Source organism: Coloeus monedula (assembly GCF_965178545.1).
Source record: "Coloeus monedula genome assembly, chromosome: 1".
Taxonomy (NCBI): Eukaryota; Metazoa; Chordata; class Aves; order Passeriformes; family Corvidae; genus Coloeus; species Coloeus monedula.
The window spans coordinates 97,230,620-97,250,317 of record NC_138781.1 but is presented as its reverse complement, the minus strand read 5'-3'; the positions used below and the strand labels follow the sequence as shown (position 1 = coordinate 97,250,317).

Here is a 19,698-nt window from a genome sequence, read left to right as displayed (position 1 = left end):
TTGTACTTCTATACACAAATGTCCTGCCAGAGTTATTTCTCTGCTTCCAATCAAAGTGCCATGTAATATTTAGCAGGGGTAAGGGGGTAAGAGAGATGGGAAAAAATAAATCCATTCTTTGCCTTACAACTGTCTGTTACTTGGCAGTTGGGAGAGGTGTGTCTAATAAATGAAATACTTGTTAATATGCCAACATTTTGCTGGTTAAGAAACCCCCACATGTTGGTTTGCTTATGTAATTATGAACATTGATAAAGCCTGTAAAAAAGCTGCTGGCAGTCAGGAATTGGCAATAGGAGCATGGATTGCCTTTTGATGTTTTATTGGACTGCTGTGGGTCATTGGGCATTAGATTCACTAATATCCAACCTCAGAGTTCTGAGTCATCACAGACAGTGAAGAAATCCAAAACCTTTGTTCAAGATGGATCCAAGTCCAGTGTAAGCATTGTGCCGTCTTCCCCTAGTGGAGAGTAGTCTTCTCTGTCCATTTGTGTTATCCCAACAGTTTGAAATTTAAGAAGGACCACATTATTCACTGCAGTTGTTCTGTAGTGCAGCTCTGGTGCTGAGGCCTGGTTCAGATGGTCATTCTGGCTTGGATGTCATTGCTTAATGCCCAGCACAGATATTTTCTCCAGGTCTGAACTGCTGCACCAAATAGCCAACAGGGCAGTGCTAAGTGGCATGGACGTTTTTCTCTTGCCATAGTCCAATAAATCTTCATATAAAGCAGTTAGACTCCTACCAGAGATACTTACATTCCAAGCATAAGGGCTTCTCAGTTTGAAGCCCATGTAAGATGGTGTAGCTTAGACCTGATTCAGACCTCAGCAGCAAAGGTGTCTGATGATCTGCTCTTACTGAGGGAGATGGGCCTCTTGTTCAGCTTTGTTTAAAGCCTACTTTCACAAATTTTGAGTTGTCAGCTACCCCAGGTACATGTGCTCAGTTTTCTGTCAGTCCTCTTTATTGAAGTGTAACAAAAGCTTGCTTATTTCCCTGTTGTTTAAAGATGGTTTTAGCCAACTTTACTTTTCATGTTTCAATACATTTTTGATGTGTTTGTAAAGCTTGTGAAAATTGTGTTGCAGCAAACTGCATTGCATTGGAGTGCCTACTACAATAACCCAGAGCATGTGAAACTTCTTATAAAACATGATTCAAATATTGGAATTCCTGATATTGAAGGAAAAATCCCACTTCACTGGGCAGCTAACAACAAGGACCCTAGTGCAATCCACACAGTGAAATGTATTCTGGTAAGAAAGTCTACCATATATGTATATAACACTTTCCAGTGCTTACAGCTTTCCTCTGATAGAAATATTTTTTATTCTCTTGAGGTTTCTCATTTTGGTCCACTGACTCTTTGAGAATGAAATCATTTGCTTTTCCTAATATCCAGAACTTTGTAAGAAATAATCCTAAATATTTTTGCTCTCTTAAAAGGGGTTTGTTTTGAGTTCTATGGGTGAATGTATTTGCTGTAACTCATGTAAAGGGGGGGAGAAAAGGGTTGAAAGTTTTCCTGAATAAAATGGCCAGTCATATTGCTCATTTCAGTTGCATTTTGCACACTGATTTCTTCATTATGTGTCTTTTCTTCATTATTTGAGAGTTTATATATAGTTATCTGTACTGAAAAGTCTAGTTTAATTTGGTTTTTCAAGTTAGAATTCTGGGAAATATTTGATCAATTGTCAGTCAGCCCACAACCAGTTTGCTGAGAGAATTTCCACAGTTTTGTATATGAATTTAATACTTTTTCCTTGATAGCACATTTTCTCTTTCTGCAATATTTTAGTTTCATCTTCTACAATGACAGTTATAATGGTTACAATGAAATCATATGCTCAGCTTGATTTTAACCTTGATTTTTATTTTGTGAAAATCTTTGAGCTTCACTAACATGGAAAAATATCAGAAGCCTCAATTTAAATTTTCTGTCATATTAGAACCATCTTCCTGTATCTTTGACTATCGAAGGCCTTTCAGAACTAGACACATAGTGATTGTACTCTAGCTACAAGGACTTGTATGTCTGTCTGCCTGCTTAGCTTGCAAGCTGAGAACTTAAATATGAATATGAAAACTTTCTTTGCTTTTCTTCAAATCACACTGACAATCTTACAGCTACTGATACTTCTTTTACTATAAAAATAGTTTTTGAGAAGTTTCCAGTATTAAAGAGATTGTATTTCTATATTACTGCTGTGTATGCAATATATTTGTAATTTGTTTCCAGTTGTGAAATAATTTGTGTACTAGTTTGAAAACAAACCAGTGGGAGGCACCAAGTCAGAATAACAATTTAATGGGGAAGTTAAAGAAAAGGAAAGAAAAAAAACTAAAAGAAAACACTGGTTCAAACTGACAGAGTCAAGATACAACCTGGCACCCTGTTAGTCAGGGTGGTGGTAGCAGTCTGCTAGAATGGTGGCTGTAGTCCTCTGAAGCGGTGATCCTGTAGAAAAAGGGTCTGCTCTTCCTCAGAAAGTCCAGTGGTGGCTGTGTAGCTCCTGTCCTCTGGAAATCCAGTGGAAAGGCCTTGTCTCTGGTGTTCAGAATCTCAGCTGATATCCAGGATGGGATGCTTGGTTCCTCCCTCTGGGTGGAGCATCTCACAATGGGGTAATGAGTCATGAGGCCAGGTGTTGATTGGGCTCATTAACAGAAGATAGTCCGGAGGGAGTTATCTCTGAGTCATGCGGCAGGACAATGATGGGCCATTAACAGCAAGATAGTCTGGGGGGAGGAGGCAAGGAAACACTGCCCCACCTGATTTCAAGGGCTGATGGGGATGGTAATAGAATACACTGCAACCCAGGACAATTTGTTACAAACAAAATTTTGTCACAAAGTTTGAATTTGTATCTACTTTTCTGCCACACTGGAGAAGTAAATTTGCTGCAGAGGAAGTAAGGATCTTTGTATGCAACTACAGATTTTGAAACATTAGGTAGTCAAGGCAACTTTTTAAAAGTTGTGGTGCGTCAGGCTCAGCCAGCAGCCTTACACCCACCCAGCCACTCACTCACCTGCCCTTTTTCAAGGCAGAGAAAATAGAGGGAAGGCAAGAAGACTTGTGGATGAAAGTTAATGCCAGCACAGTATGGAAAGCAAAAGCTGCATGCAGAAAAAGAAATTTATTCACTCTTCCCATCAGCAGGCAGATGGTAGCCACTTCCAGGAAAATGGAAAAAGAGTTTCAGCATGCTTGATCATGCTTAGGTGGACAAATGGTGTAGCCATGAGCATCCTTCCTGCCCTCCCCAGTCCCTGAGATTTTTTTCTGAGCGTGATATTATATGGTATGAACTATTGCTTGGGTCAGTTTGTGTCAACTGTCCCAGCTGTGTCCTGTCCCAGTCTGTTGCCCACCCCCAGCCCATTCACTGGGGGGGAAGCAGGGGAGTAGAACAGGGCAGGACATGAAAAAGAGGAATCCTTGTTATTCTACAATAGCCAAAACATGGGTGTGCCATCAACAGTTTTAATCACAAATACAAAGCCCAGCTGGTGCAAGGAAAATTTACTCCATCTAAGACAGATGTACTACAAAAGATCAAAAATACTTGTCTCCTTGCTGAAAGTGTTCTCAAAGATTCTCTTTAGGTAATCCAGAATCATGATCATGTCCAGGTTTTCTGGAGGGTTTTATTTTGTTGGTTTTTGGGGTTTTTTTAAACTCTGACAATTAAAAGAATCACAGAATAGTTTGAGTTGGTAGGAAACTTTTAAAAGTCATCTAGTCCATGGGCAGGAACATCTTCAACTACATCACATTGCTCAGGGCCCTATCCAACCCTTGAAACTCTTCCAGGAATGGGGAATCCACAGCTTCTCTGGGCAACCTGTTCCAGTGCCTCACCACCCTCACAGTAAGGAATTTCTTCCTAATATCCGGTCTAAACCTACTCTCAGTTTAAAATCATTCCCCCTTGTCCTGTAAAAAGTCCTTACATGTCCTTGTACAAAGTCCTTCATCTTTCTAGTAGGCCCCCTTTGGGTACTGGAAGGCTGCTGTAAGGTCTTCCTGGAGCCTTCTCTTCTGCAGGCTGAACAATCCCAACTCTCTCAGCCTTTCTGCATAGGAGAGATGCTCCATCCCTCTAATGATCTTGGTGGCCCTCCTCTGGGCTCACTCCAACAGGCTGATATCTTCCCTGTGCTGGGACCCCAGAGCTGGATGCAGTACTCCAAGTAGAGTCTCAGGAGAGCAGAACAGAGGAGCAGAATCCCCACTCTTGACCTGCTGGCCACGCTGCTTTTGATGCAGCGCAGGACACATTTGGTTTTCTGGGTCACAAGCACACATTGCCGGCTCATGTCCAGCCTCTCATCCTTTACCCAGAACCCCCAAGCCCTTCCTGGCAAGGCTGCTCTCCATCTGTTCATCTCCCAGCCTGTGTTAGTACTGGGGTTGCCCTGACCCAGGTGCAGCACCTTGCTTTTGGCTTCATTGAACTTCATGAGTTTCCCAGGGGACCACTTCTTGAGCTTGGCCAGGTCCCTCTGGATGGTATCCCATCCCTCAAGCTTGTCAGCTGCACCACTCAGCTTGGTGTCATCTGCAGACTTGCTGAGGGTGCACTCAATTCATTCACCTGTGTCATTAATAAATACATTAAATCTCACTGGTCCCAGTACAGCCCCCTGAGGGACATCATCAGTATCCACTGGGACATTAGGACAGTGACTAGTGCTCTGGATGCTACCCAACCAATTCCTTCAGCCCACGCATCAAATCTCTCCAATTTGTAGACAAGGACATTGTGGGGGACTGTGTCAAAGGCTTTAAAGCAGTCCAGAAAAATGCAGTCCATCACCCTTCCCTTGTCCACTGATGTAGTCACTCCATCATAGAAGGCCACTGGGTTGGTCAGGCAGTGCTTGGTGACCATCAGGTTCAGTGTCACATCCCCTCTGGTAGAGCTGTCCATTACCTGTCTTATCTTCCATTCATCCCAGGACTCTCCTGAATTCCCTATAGCTCACCATGCTGCTTCTCTGGCAAATGTCAAGGTGGTTGAAGTTCCCCAACAGCACAAGAGCCTTGAGCATGATGCCTCCTGTAGCTGAAACAAGAAGGCTTCATCAAGAGGCTCTCCTTGGTCAGGTGGCATGTAGTAGACACTGACCACAAAGTTCCCTTTATTGCCTCAGTTTCTGACTCTTACCCACAGCCTTTCAACATGCTCATGGCTGTTCTTCAGGGACAGCACATTGCACCAAATCCATCTATTGTATAGAGCAACTCCTTTGACCCTCTTTCCTGTCCTGTCCCTTCTGAGAAGCCTGTAGCCACCCACCAGTCGTGGGTTCATCCCACCAAGTGTCAGTAGTGGCATCTGGATCGGAGCTCTCAGGAGCTTCCAGCTCCTCCTCTTTGTTGCTCATGCTGGGTGCAGCAATACAGAGGCACTTTGGCTGGGCTGAAAAGAGTGTATTCTTGATTCCATCTAGGCTTTTCCATGAATCAGCTTAATTGTTTATATTGCAATTAGCTACATCTATATGTGCTTGCTAATGGAGTAAGTTAATAACAAGGTTAAATGAAAAAATAATTTAGCTATGCTGTAAAGTTGATGATACAGAAATGTTGTTACTAGGTAATCCATCTGTTGACTGAATTTGTTGTTGCATATAAATACCTTTTTTTGGTGGTGGTGGTGCCCCTGGGTTTAATCCTGTAGTAGGATCTTCTCTCCAAATTGAAGTGTTTTTCTTACTTGTCTTGATAAATATCTACCTAGCAGAGCTCACAGTCTGCCCCTCCTTTCTTAGCTGCTTTTTGCCATACTATCTAGCTCCAAATCTATTGTCCAAGCATCGTGTTTGATTCTCATTCCTCTCTAGGTCTTCATGGCTAGGCTACCTTTATAGTTTTTCACGTTCTGTGTTGTATTTCTAATGTACGTACCCATAGAGGGAAAATTTCTATCATCTTGTGTCTTAACATATTTTTACTTACATTTTTAAGTTTGTGAAAACAGTGTCTTGTGGTGATAGCAGTATAAAAGGCAAATGTCTGTGTTCCTGTTGCCTCCCCATTTTTAACCACATTCAACCAAACCATTTGTCTTTGCTTTCAGGGTAGGGTCTGTAAGCACTGTGCCATTGCCCAGGTAGCAGCCAGGTATCGATGCCTACCTCTGGTCAGCCTACACTGGCAGCCTTTGGTGCCTGCTGGCTGAGCTACAAAAAACAACACTGCTGTTGTTTCTCCTATGCTATCTTTAATACTGTGGAAGAATTCCCCAAGAAATTATTTTTCTCTAGTATCCTACTTGGAATTCTCCAGGGCTGCTTTACAAAAACTTGACAAAAGTTTAGCTGCTGGTTTTATCGAAACTACAGTCTATGGTATCAAAAAATACTGTCTTGTTTTTCTGCACTCTACCCTTTGGATGCGGCCAGTTATTGTCTCCTGTTTATAAATTCTTAAAGCTAAGGTCATCTTTCTGTTTGATGTTTGTATAGTACATGGTCCATTTGTATTGTCAAAATAAACAATTATGAAAAGAGCTCAGCTGAATGCTGAGAAGGTAGGTGTGCAGGGGTGACAGTTATGCACAAATTGGTTATATCTGGTATTGAAATCCACGAAATACAGCTAAAATGGAACTCCACATATGTAGAAAGTAAACATGTGAAGTAGAGAGAAACTCTAATCTGGAGATCCTCTCATGGTCAACTTCCTTTTCCACCTTTCCAGATTCAGCAGTGCTTGGTTACATGAAAAATGTTGGGAATATTTAAGGAGAAAACAACAGAATAAGACGTTCCATTATTATGATGGAAGCAACTGCTTAGTACTCTCTGTCTATTTTGTATCTCTTCTCTTTATTTATTCTTCATGGTAAGAGACGTGACATTTGCTTACACCACACTTTCCATTATCGCCTGCAATTCCATGCCACAGAAAAATGCTTAGCTTCTGTTTCTTCTCTGTATTGTGCTTAAAATATTAATACAGTATGACAGTTTAATTATAGCTAACTAAACCCACTTAAAATCTAAGGAAGTTATACTTGTGAATATAGGCAGAAACAGGCCTAGAAAATTTTAATTTAAGTGGCCAAAAAATTCAAAACACACAAATACTTTTAGGCTGGAATATAAATAGTGGCTTTGTCATTAGAAGATTCTGTACTATTGTGCAAAAATAACACTTTTGACTATGGGGATCTTTCTTGACAACATCAGTGACTTTAAGCCAGGAGTTTTAGGATTCATTTATTTAGTATGTTGTTTTACTTCTGGAAGGCTTGAAAATTAGCTGCCAGGATTACATCAGCAAATTATAAGTGAAGAAGCATTTGTTTTCTTGTTTGTCCATTTTGTTCAAACACGTTTTCCTCTGGTAGACTTAGAATTTTAGTGATAACTTCTGTTCCTACCATAATTCATGTTTAGCCGTACTTAAAAGTGATTCTCATAAAATGAATTTTTGCAGTAGGCTCTATGCTCCCCCTGCTGAGCTCTATGAATAGACAAAAAGGAAGCATATTATCAGTTAGCTTTCTCTTGATAATTATTAAAGTTAGGGGAGAACATACAACTTTTCACTGTAGTGGCTCAGGTAAATGCTTTTGAATGCTTATCAAAATAAGTGTTACACATGCTTCGATTATTGAGGTTTGTGCATGTAGCAATGTTAACTTTGATTGTACTTTTAGTTGAGAGTCATATGTATCAAATTTTTATGGTTTTAATAGAGTATCTGTTATTGTACTAGTGACTGCACATATTGGTGATCTCCAGTATGTTTCAAGTATGTTAGGTTTTGATTCTAACAAAACATGGCTGACTGTACTGATACCTAATCTAAAACTGATGAAGATTTGTCTGAGACAGGCAATTTAATTAGCATTTAATTAGAATTGGCAGATGTTATTGCTAATAGACTGTCTATCATCTTTGAAACGGCATGGAGAGCAGGAAAGGTGCCTGAGGACTGGAGGAAAGCCAGTGTCACTCCAGTGTCTTGAGAAAGGGACAGAAGGACAACCCAAGAAACTACAGGTATTGCCTCAATCCCTGAAAAGGTGATAGAACAGCTCTTCCTGGATGTTATCTCTAAGCATGTGAAGGAAAAGGAGGTTATTAGTAGTGAACATGGACTCACCAAGGGGAAATCATGCTCGACCAATAAGATATCTTCTGTGATGGCAGGACTGGCAGGGTAGATGAGGGAAGATCAGTGGGGGTTGTCTACCTTGACTTCAGCAAGGCTTTTAACACTGTCTCCCATAACGTTCTCATAGGAGAGCTCAAGGAAGGTGGGTTGTCCGAGTGGGCAGTGGGTGAGTTGAGGACTGGCTGAATGGCAGAGGTCAGAGGGTTGTGATCAGTGGCACAGAGTCTGGTTACAGGCCTGTATCTAGAAGTGTTCCCCAGAGGTCAGTACTGGGCCCAGTCTTTTTCCATTTATTCATCAATAACCTGGATGAAGGGAAAGACTGTACCCTCAGCAGGTTTGCTGATGTTACAAAACTGTGAGAAGCGGCTGATACACCATTGTGGTGTGCTGCCAGCCAGTGAGACCTGGACAGGAGGGCAGAGTCTAATCTAAGCTCAACAAAGGCAAATAGAGAGTCCTGCATTGTGGGAGGAATCACACTGTGCACCAGTAGAAGGACCTGGGGCTCCTGGGGCACAACAGGCTGCCCATGTGCCAGCAGTGTGCCCTGGGGACCAAGAAGGCCACTGGTACCCTGGGATGCATTAGGAAGAGCATTCCCAGCAGGTTGAGGGAGGTGATCCTGTCCTTCTACACAACCCTAGTGAGGCCACATCTGGAGTGCTGGTCCAGTTCTAGGGTCCCCAGTTCAAGAAAGACCAGTAGTTACTGGGGAGGGTCCAGCTAAGTGCTATGAAGATGAGAAAGGGACCGGAGCATCTCTTTTATGAGGAAAGGCTGGGAGAGAGCTGGGACCATTCAGCCTGGAGAAGAGATCACTGAGAGGGGATCTTATCAATGCATAGAAATACCTTAAGTGTGGATATCAAGAGGATGGAGCCAGACACTTTTCAGTGATGCTCAGCAACAGGATAAGGGGCAATGGGCACAAACTGAAATATGGAACTTCCATCTGAATATGAAGGAAAACATCTTTACTGAGATTAAAGGTGACTGAGCACTGGAACAAGCTGTCTAGAGAGGTTGTGGAGTCTTCTTCTCAGGAAATATTTGAAACCCACCTGGACTTAATTCTATGCAACTTGCTGTAGCTGAACCTGCTTTAGCAGGGTGTTGGACTAGATGATCTCCAGAGATCCCTTCCAACCCCAACCATTCTGTGATTCTGGGATTTATATGCAGTATGCGAAGTATGTAACTCTTTAGACCTAGAAAACTTACATTAACCAAATATTAGGAGGTTTAAGTTGACACTGTAAGAAAGTAAACAGCAAAAAACAAAGAATCGGGGCATTGCAGAGATGAAGTTACTACTGCTGTAATAACTTAGCCAGACTGCCCTTAGAAAATATAGTGAAACATGACTCAAAATATTTGGGGAGTTTTGAGGGCTTTTTAATCCATTACATAGAAAATATAGAATGTAACTTTGGTCAATTAATATTTGGATAGAAACCATAATTCTGGAATTTTGTGACTTTCTTCTTCTTGATTTATTGTTCTCAATGTTAGATATTTGTTTTCTGTGTAGTAGTTACTCCAAATAATGCAAATGCAAGTGATTCTACCAGTTTGTGTACCTAGTGGAGTCAAAAGGGAAGCTTGCAGTTAGTTTAATGAGAAAGGGATCAGCACTGATCACAGTCTCTTGCTCCTCTTTCATAAGTATATTGTAATATATAGTGTGGCTCTGTATTTTCAGGAGGATTGCTTTTCTCACTTATCATGGGTTAAAATCCCCTCTAGTGTAGGAAGTTAAAAATCTCAGGACTACATTCCCTTTTCATTTTGCACAGTGTTCCCATGACTTCAGCGAATTGTTCTGAATAGTTGGAGATAGAAAAGCAGACTCACTCCCTCTAGTTTACTTAAACTCTTGTTTTGACATTCTGCTTCTGCTCTAGATGTTTAGTGTCCTGCATCCTGAGTTTCTACTGTGTTATTGCTTATCACTGTTTTCAGTAATACCTCTTTTTTCAGAAAACTGGAGTTTAAAGTTTGTGTTTCATGGGCCTTTATGATATTTGTCATTTGAAGATCTCTCAAATGCTAAGATGATGTTCACTTGTACCTGTTCTGTTCTTTTGCCTGAAAAAGAAAATCATGAAGAGAACTCTGTACAGAAAAACATTTGAGAGATGAAATTATCATAATACAAAACTATATAGCTAGGGACCTTATGTGAAAGTAATTTAGCATATTTTTTAAGAAAAGGTGATGAAAAGTCAAGTTATATCTATTAATGCCTATGTTATGTGATCAAGTGGCTAATCATGAAACTTTAAAATAGGCTTTTAAAATTCAAAACTAAGCCCATTAGAAATACTCTCTAACCTCTATCCTGTCACCTAGAGATGTAGACATCTCCTTGGAAATACTTTAGGGGTATAAAATGCTAGAAGAATATTATAATGAAAGTCATAAAATTAACTTGTGCAAAATAAGGAGTATTGTAGGAGAAAATCTGAAGATATGTATGTCATTTTCAACTTGTAAATCATGTAAGAATCTCTAGTTATTTTCATAAAAGCTGGAGTTAATCTTTTAAAGATCTGTGTAAGGAAGCACTTGCACAGTAGACTAGTAAAATTATGGGGTATCTACCGGAAATCAGGTCTTGTACAATAATTAAATATACAAAAGCATTCCATAAGAAATACTTGAAAGTAGCCTATGCTGTAACAAAAGTATTGGGTTGTAGAGCTACATTCTACTGAACAAGGATAGTTTATCTGTCTGAAAAAACATCTGTAAAGATTGTATAGGTTTTATCTTCAATTTAAATATTTTTTAATGTTGTTGTTTCCTTTTTTTTTTTTTAAGGAAGCTGCACCTACAGAATCTCTGCTTAACTGGCAAGACTATGAAGGACGAACTCCTCTTCATTTTGCTGTTGCAGATGGGAATGTAGCAGTTGTGGATGTCCTGACCTCCTATGAGGGTTGCAATGTGACATCTTATGACAACTTGTTTCGAACTCCCCTCCACTGGGCAGCGTTACTTGGTAAACTGGACAGTGCTGAAGTCACTTAGTCATTAATTAACTGTACTGTTTAATCTTTGTGTCTGATTTTTATTTAATTCCAGCCTGGCAGTATGATCTAACCTCTTAGAGCAGTAAGAGTTTCTGCTCAACCAGGATTAGACGTTTGTGTGTAGACTGCTTGTTTTAGCTTCAGATTCTCCAAAGCATTGTTAAATGCATTACTTCAACAGGTTATATATGCTGATAATTTAAGAACTATTATAGCATATTGAGATTGTTCTTGCATATGCAGCTTTGATCATCAGTTAAAAAAAACCACTGGCACTCTGGAATAGCAGGGTCTGAAATGGGGTATGCACAGCCCAGCATGAATGCAAGACAATCTATGGGAGCACATGAAGAAAATGTCAGGAGTTCTGTTTATTTTTTATTTGAAAAAATAAGAGAACTTGACTAATGTTTCATATACAGATTTAAGCCAGTGCCCTTGTTTGGTCCACAGGTAAGATGGTCACATAGGGATTGCAAGGTGCCTGAGGTGCCTGAGATGCTTCACATTGCAGAGTGGTTGATGGTGACACCATGAGTTGTGCTCACTTTCAGCCTACTGTGATGTACTGCAGTTTATGTGTGCCAGGTTAAGTGGATTTATGATCATATTATCTAGTTTTTATTAAACTACCCCTCACAAACTAAGCAAGTGACTTGAAAAGGTTCCCACAAAGAAAATGCAGATACTCTGATAAGGCCAGCACAAGTAAACAACAAAAAATGGCAGAGTTGACATTTCTGCTCCTAGTATAAGCTCTTCATCGGACACGTTATGACAATCTAATCAGATCTGACAAGTTTTAATTGGATAGAGTTTTTCACTGTTTAGATTGTTACCCTGAGACTCAGATGCTCTGTAAATTGTAACCTTGCATATGTGAATTTTGGTTTGGATTTACAAAAACTGGATCCTTGCAAAACAAGTTAAAACCTGATTAAACGTAAATAGTCTAAATGCAGGGGAACACAACCCATAAAATGACAGCCACAAAAATAATATGATTTAGAAAATTTACCTCCTATTTCCATTCAGGAGGAAAAAATAGCCACTGGATAAAAGAATCTTCAAAGTCTCTCTCCTCTTTTAACAGGCTTCATTCCAATGATCCTTTGGGACACTGCAGACAAAGAATGCCAATAAAGGAATCAGATGTTCACTGGAGCGAGTTACTGCAACTCCAGTGACAATGTACATGTTGTTTGGTTATGTTTATTAAAAAAAAAATAGAAGGGTATTCTCAAATTTTCATATATGTAGGGATATTGAATTTTACAGAGAAACTGTGAAGCATTTAAAGTGACGTAGGATCGGCTTTCCAAAGAAATAGTCATTATCACTTGATTCTGTCCAAGAAGCAAAATTTATTGTGTTTTGAAATTTATTGTATTTAAGGGAGGAGTTTTGTCTGTTGGGAAAATGGATTGTCTAATCAATGTAGAATAGAGGGGGAAGATGTGCCAGGATCTCCAGACTATTTTGTGAACTTGATGAGGTCTCTAGGTGGCATATGCTCTTTGGGAATTTCTGGTTAGTAAATCGTTATTAATTTTTAGGGTTCTGTTTTCAAGTTGAATTCTGTGTGTCCTATGTAGGTCTTAAAGAGAGTAAGATGTTGCTATATAGGTTCATAGTAGAAGATTTAAAGCAGTGCAGGGATACTGCCACAAGTTTTCTTAGATGCGATGGATTGTATGTGACTGCATCTTAAGGGCATTGCTGCTCCTCTTACCTTTCCTTTTGTGTAGATAAAAGTCTCAGCCAAGTTACATCTCTGCTAAATAAAAGTACAACAGAAATGACAGTTCCTGACCTCAAGAAATGAGTTTTAATGTTTACATTAATGGCCAAGTGAGATCCACCTCTGCACCAATTTTTTTACTATTGCACCCAATACAATGGTTTTTTTTCAACTCCCTCAAGCCTTATTCTCATACATAATTTAGCTAGACCTCCTGGCATGATTACAGAGTTAAGTTCCCTCTTTGTAGTTGTCTGTCCTGAAAGTTCAGGAATCTTTTTTTTCAGGCTCAGTACTCCTATGGCTTTTCTGCTAGGATTCTAGTCCAAACCAACTTTTTCCAGTGCACCTCAATTTACTTCTTATAGTCTTGAGGTGGGAATAGCATAGCAACATTGTATCTCCTCTTTTTGGTGTTTTTACTGGTAGGAAGGGACAGAATAATGCAGAATAATTCTGCATCCAGGGTTCTCTTAATGGCTAACAGGAAAGAGGAGCCTTCCTGTACACCCTAAGGCCCCTAGAAAGAAAAAACGCTCACATAACTCTTCATCCTTTTTGACCCAAGTTACCATTTTCCCTCATTTCTGATACTTCTGTACATATAAAGTCTCAAAGTGCCATTTCACAAAAGAGGGCTTGCCTAGTCCTCCATGTCTTAGGTTTTTAAGAGCTACATACCACAACTGTAGCACAGCTGCATTCTGTAATTGTTGGTGTTTTCATTAAAAATAGTCTACTGCTAGCAGGAAGGTTTCCCTACCTTTCATGTATTCTAAAGTAATTCAAGACAACTGTGCAAAAGTAACAAGCTGCAAAATTGATTGCTTTTCTGACATATGCGGTACTGGGAGTTTTCACCTGTAAAATCAGAGTGGTTTTATAGTATTGCTTAAAATACCAAATCATTAAATATTCTGTGAGCTGCATATGCCTACAGAAGCAAGCATATGAATGAACTGGTTGACTTTAGTTGCAATCTACTGTATTTGTCTTTGTTTTCCTGTCTGTGAAGTGAATATAAGGTTTACCCTTCCCCCCCAAAGTGCTGTGATTTTAATCTCAAAATATTTTAATCCGTTTTTATGGAGGGAGTTGTGTGTGAGCTTGTTGTTTATAGCAGCTGGTAGTAGACTAGTCTCTGATTCTGCTATACATTTTCAGTTGAAACTTTGGTTCAATAAAACCCAGGTGAAGAATTTACACTTGATTTTTGTAAAACAATATGATGTATCATGAAATCGTCAGCATTGGTTTAGCTTGCATTTGTATGCAGATGGACAAATGCTCATCATCATCATCTGATGCTCACTTCATTGTTTCTGACTGACCTGTCACTCAAATGCAGCATCTCAATTGAATTATTATAAGCTTTTTCTGGAAATATTCAACCAATTCATTACAAAGTTAGTATCATAGTTATCTGGCCAGTTACTGCTGGTTTCTTTATTTAGGGAAAAGCTCTAGTGATTTCTGTTAGAAGAAATTTTGTATTTATAAGTCATTCAGATTTATAGATGCCCCCCAAAAATGACAATACAGAGTATGGCACTGGAGCACTATTGGGAAGAAAGTATATGCCAAACTTAATAGTTCAAGTATCAAGTCTTATGTTTCTCTCTTACATTTAGACTATAATGGGTACCACACAAATACTATTTGTTAGAGTCTGTTCATTTTCTTCTCTTTTATTTGAGTTTAGGTTTTTTTCCTTGTTTTTTTTTTACTAAGCTTTTTATTGACTTTAGGATTTGATAAAAATTTGGTTTTATTATATTATTTTTTTCAGGTCATGCACAGATTGTTCATCTCTTACTAGAAAGAAATAAGTTTGGAACTATCCCATCTGACAGTCAAGGTGCAACACCCCTGCATTATGCAGCACAGAGCAACTTTGCTGTAAGTAGAACATGCCCTAAATGTGAAGTAAATTTATTTTGCTGAAATCTTTATAGTTTAGCAGAGTGTTTGCATTGTTTTTGATATCATATAAACACAGTGTTGTTGGCATGAGTTAATTCAGAGTTTTCCTATGTTATGTGATGCAAATGTGGTTAATTTCAAAGTATTAAACAAACAGATTTAAAAATACTAACTTTCTGTGCAAAGAAAGGCCCTTTGAGCCATGTGTTTGCATCAGAACACACAATAGTCATTCAGGTACTTCAATAGAAAGCAAAATGGCACTTACTATTTCACAGTGCTTTCAGGTTTTAGGGCTCATTATAATGAAGTCTAAGCAGTTATAAGGTATCTAGAGTAAGATGACCTGTAGGAGTATTTGCACAGCTGCTGCAGGACCCGTCAAACCAGTCTTTGCATTCAAGAAGGTGATTAATTTATAAATATTTGGAATTATGAATGAACTGTTGTCTTATGAAGCATAGCTAAAGAGTTGAGTGCCTTTTGTCATAATTCTTCAAGAACACTATATTTTTGAAATTTTTAAAAATATTTTTTAAACTCAGGCGACAAAGAACATTGGTTTCTCAGACAGCTTAATTCTTACACTTTGGTATAATAGGTAATTTTTTTTCCCAAAGCAAGATCAGATACAGTAGAGCCAAGTATAAAACTCAGCACTTCAGTGATTGCTGGTCACAGATGTTGAAGAAGTAGTTCTCAAGCACTGAAAATTAAGAAAGCTTTTCTTAAGCTCCTCTGCCTCTCATAGTTTTCATACCCTTCCTTTACAGAAAGGGTTATTTAGTGCCTAATTAATGTAGTAGTTATGTAGTCCACATTGCAACATTTTCTTAGCAGGGATAGTAATTTGGGTGTTTCTTGTGTACCTACATGTTAGCAAGGAAAATAAAAAAGGAAAAATTTAATGCCCTTGAGAACAATTCAAGTTAACAAATCCAGAAGTACTATTGAAAGAGGGAACTGGCCAATGTCTTTGCTTCCTTGTGAGTGTGAGTTTTGGGGGTTTGGTGGGGTATATTTGAAGGTGGTCTTAGTAAGACCATCCAGCTATTTTTAAAATTCAGACTTTTGTTGAAGCATATCTCTCTGTATAATCTTCAGGTTTTTTGAGAATTTTTTGTTGTGCTGATTTTTGTCCATAATAGGCTGAGTGCGATTTGGGCCTAACTCTAAAATATTTGAATTGTAAAAGCCTTTCTTTCATGTTTGAGTTAGACTCATAGAAAAAAAAAAAGCTTTTGTTTACCATCTAGTGATTATCTCCACATTCTTTTATCTTGCTTTTTTTCTTTTCTATCTGGATATATTCCTAAAAGGATTTTTCATACTGGCCTTCTTTCCCTGGGCTTGATTCAGTTGAATGAAACATCTTCATTATGTTGCTGCCTTTTGATCCCATCAGCCAGCCAAACTGTGATATCAGCTATGTTTTAAGAGGACATAAAGTATGTGGTAGAATCAGACATTCTTTTGTAATCTTGTGTACTTAAAATGAATGTACTGTTTCCCATTTTACATGAAGAATCACACAGGAGAATTTAATTGAGATCTGCAAGCCTCTTTTAGCTGGTGATGTACTCAAGAGCCCCTTCCTAAATTATGACTGGAGTCTGTTTTCACCAATCCAGTTGTTTCTGAGCACCACTATTTGCTTTTTTTCTCCTTTACATGCATATCATTGAGTAATTCCCACCACTGCATTCCATATACACGGTCAAACAACTGAATGGAGATACATCCGTGTTTGTTCTGGCAGTAGCATCTCTATACTCATGGTTTGAGACTCACACTGTTGTTCAGTCTGCCCAACTTTGGATGGGTGTGGTCTGTTTCTCAGTTAAAATGTGATGTTTCTTAGTCCCTAACAGAAGAAACTTTGTTCTTTTGTGTTTACTCTAAATATTTGCATGGCTTTCAGTTTTATTTGCTGTGATATCTTGTTCTTTGCTCTGTTGTTCTGTGGATTACTTACTGTAATATGACATATGGGGGTTTTTTAATGACTGAAGAGACTTAGCCAGCACTTAATTTATGTGAAGAATTTGTTCCCTAAGACTAACTTATCCCCACTTACTATAGACAGGAAAAGTTCTAGAAGAAGAGAAGTTACCTAATATAACCACCCAGATTTAGATGTCTTGTGTATCCCACAGGAGGTCCAAAGAAACATCTCTATTTAAATTTTTGATCTTCATATGTGAAAGAAGATCAAAGAATCTTTATTTCTAGATCACTGAATATTCTGAGTGGGAAGGGACCCTCAAGGATCATTAAGTCCAGCTCTTAGGTGAATGGCCCAAACAGGGATTGAACCCCAATGTTATTAATGCCATGCTCTCACCAACTGAGCTAAGATGCTGTCTTCATATTGATTTTAGTATGCAGGACTAAATTTTTTTTTTCTGAATTTTTCCAGAGGTGTCCAAAACAATGTACTTTCCTTTCATATACTTATATAGATTGATCTAGTAAATGAAATGTGGATACCCTTGCCTTATTTTTAAATATTCAAATATAGTATTTTTCAGAGTTTCCTGATAGCACAGAATTAAATGTTCCAGGTTTAACTCTCTCCTTTGCTGTTATTTTTCAGTTTGTTGTTTTTTTATGTTGTTTCCTCCACTTTTTTTAGTCGTGTTAGAATACATGTGATCGTTCATAACAAAATACATGTAGAATTAAACTGATTGATACTTCTGTTTTCTGATTTGTTAATCATCCTGGTGTAATTTAATTTTGTTTTGTTTTCAAATTGTGGTAACTGCATTTTGGAAAATAATGCTTATAGCACTGTGGGATTTCCTTCTACTTTTTCCAATTAAAAGCTGTAGAAAAGAGTCATTGAAAGAAGCTTTGCTTTGCCAAAACTTAATGGAAAAATAAAATATTTGTATTTTTTAGAATGTGTGCCTCAGTATTGAAGAAGTGCAGCCTTTGCAGTGCTTTTCATTTTGCAGGATTCCCAGCAGTGCAGAGCCCTGGGAGGGTGCTGAGTTTCTGGCCTAATGAGAGGCTGTTTGTGTCTGAGGTGTGGTGGTGGTCAGTGTGAGTACACTGAGCTGTAAACTCATGCTGGGTTTGTGTGGAAAGCTTTATGCTTCCATCTCTCCTTGCTTCTGGCTGGACTTTTTCACAATAAACTGATAGTTCAGACCTAAATTCATAAAACTTCAAGGCTCTTAGATCAGTAACATAAGATAAATGAGAAATTTCCTATTTCTTTAGAGGGATGAAATAGGAAGTAATAGTGAAAAAACAAATCCGAATTAATCAATGGTACTTAAGCATTCAAACACCTTCATGTTTAAAAGAATTTTGTTCTTTATAGCCAAGAAATTCCTGTCCTACCCAGAGCAGTGATAGAGCTATTGTGGGCTCACACAGAGGAAAGGCTAAAATAGTGTTAATAATAAAATATAAATATAAAATAAAATAATGAAGCCTGGGTTTTTTTTCAGGTTTTTATTGGCTAGCCTACCAGTGACTCATATCAGATGTTTCCCAGCTGTTACATACACAGCCTTTTAAGGCATTAGATAAAAAGGGGAAAATCTTCCCTTTATTCTTTTTCTAACAGTTGTAATTTTCTCTCTTCCTTTCCTGGGTGACTCATTAAGAATCTAGCAGCAGGTTAAACAGGTGGACCTGTTTGCTGACAGCTTAAGACAAACAGAGCATTTGAAGAAATAATTCTTTTTTGCTTTAAGTATAGATTTGAGTGTAACAGTTACAGTGGAAAGACTGGACTCAGGTGTAAAGATTTCCTCAATATCTTCTGATTATAGTATTTCAGTAATTAGTAACCTGTTGATGTTATTAAACATTAGGAAATATGTCTATGTTGACCCTTTTTTTTTTTTTTTAAAGTCAAAATATTAGACATTGGCAAAGTAAAATATTTGCATGTGCAGTTGTATTTATAACTGGAGAGAAAAAAATATGTTGGGAAAATATTTTGGAAGAACATTATTTTCCAGGTAGGTTCAGGTTGGACATTAGAAGGAATTTCTTCACAGAAAGGCTGATGGAATGTTGGAATGGTCTGCCCAGGGAGGTAATGGGGTCATGGTCCCTGGAGGTGTTTAAGGAAAGACTGGATGTGGCACTTTGTGTCATGGTCTGGTTGACGTGGTGGTGTTGGGTCACAGGTTGGACCTGATCTCCGAGGTCTTTTCCAGCCCAACTGATTCTGTGATTTTTTCATCACAGTATTCCAGTCATGTTTCGATAAACCTGTGATATTTTTCCCATTGCTTTCTTCACAGAGATTACAGTGTCTTTTGCTTCCTTGTGATGAACACATCGTGTTTGACACTAAAAAGTGTTAAATAAGTGACAGTTAAGCTCATAGTTAAGGCTGCACTATGATCATTGGCAAGGGAAAAGGCATAGCAGAACATACACTGTTCCTGTTGAGCTATTACTCTTTATAACATAAAAAGGAAAAATGAAGCTTTGATGTGCTTCATAAACAGCTACATGAGACAATAGTTTCTTGTTGTTGCAGATCCCTTTTAATCTTAATTTCAACAGTATGTCTTTTCAGGAAACAGTTGAAGTATTTTTGAAACATCCTTCTGTAAAAGATGACTCAGATCTTGAGGGAAGAACATCCTTCATGTGGGCAGCTGGCAAAGGCAGTGATGATGTCATTAGGACTATGCTGACTTTAAAATTGGACATTGATATCAATATGACAGACAAATACGCCGGCACAGGTAAGATGCTTTACAGTAAAGAGCCACTGGATCTTTCTAATCAGTGTGATTTCCACCAAATAAAAACATTGTAAGAAGCTATATTGATCTTTTTCTGAATGTGTACTTTTACCCTGAAAACATTTCTGTG

General features: G+C 38.5%; 1 protein-coding gene across 3 annotated transcripts in view; it reads left to right on the top strand.

Moving 5' to 3' along the window:
* The window catches only part of INVS (inversin), an 85,425-nt gene that overhangs the window by 37,634 nt on the left and 28,093 nt on the right, over window positions 1-19,698 (top strand). For all 3 annotated transcript variants that reach the window (XM_082298088.1, XM_082298090.1, XM_082298089.1), the window contains 4 exons: window positions 1,094-1,261; window positions 10,972-11,152; window positions 14,714-14,823; window positions 19,397-19,568. In XM_082298088.1, coding sequence (XP_082154214.1) covers window positions 1,094-1,261; window positions 10,972-11,152; window positions 14,714-14,823; window positions 19,397-19,568 — 631 coding nt within the window. The remainder of the gene's footprint in view (window positions 1-1,093; window positions 1,262-10,971; window positions 11,153-14,713; window positions 14,824-19,396; window positions 19,569-19,698) is intronic.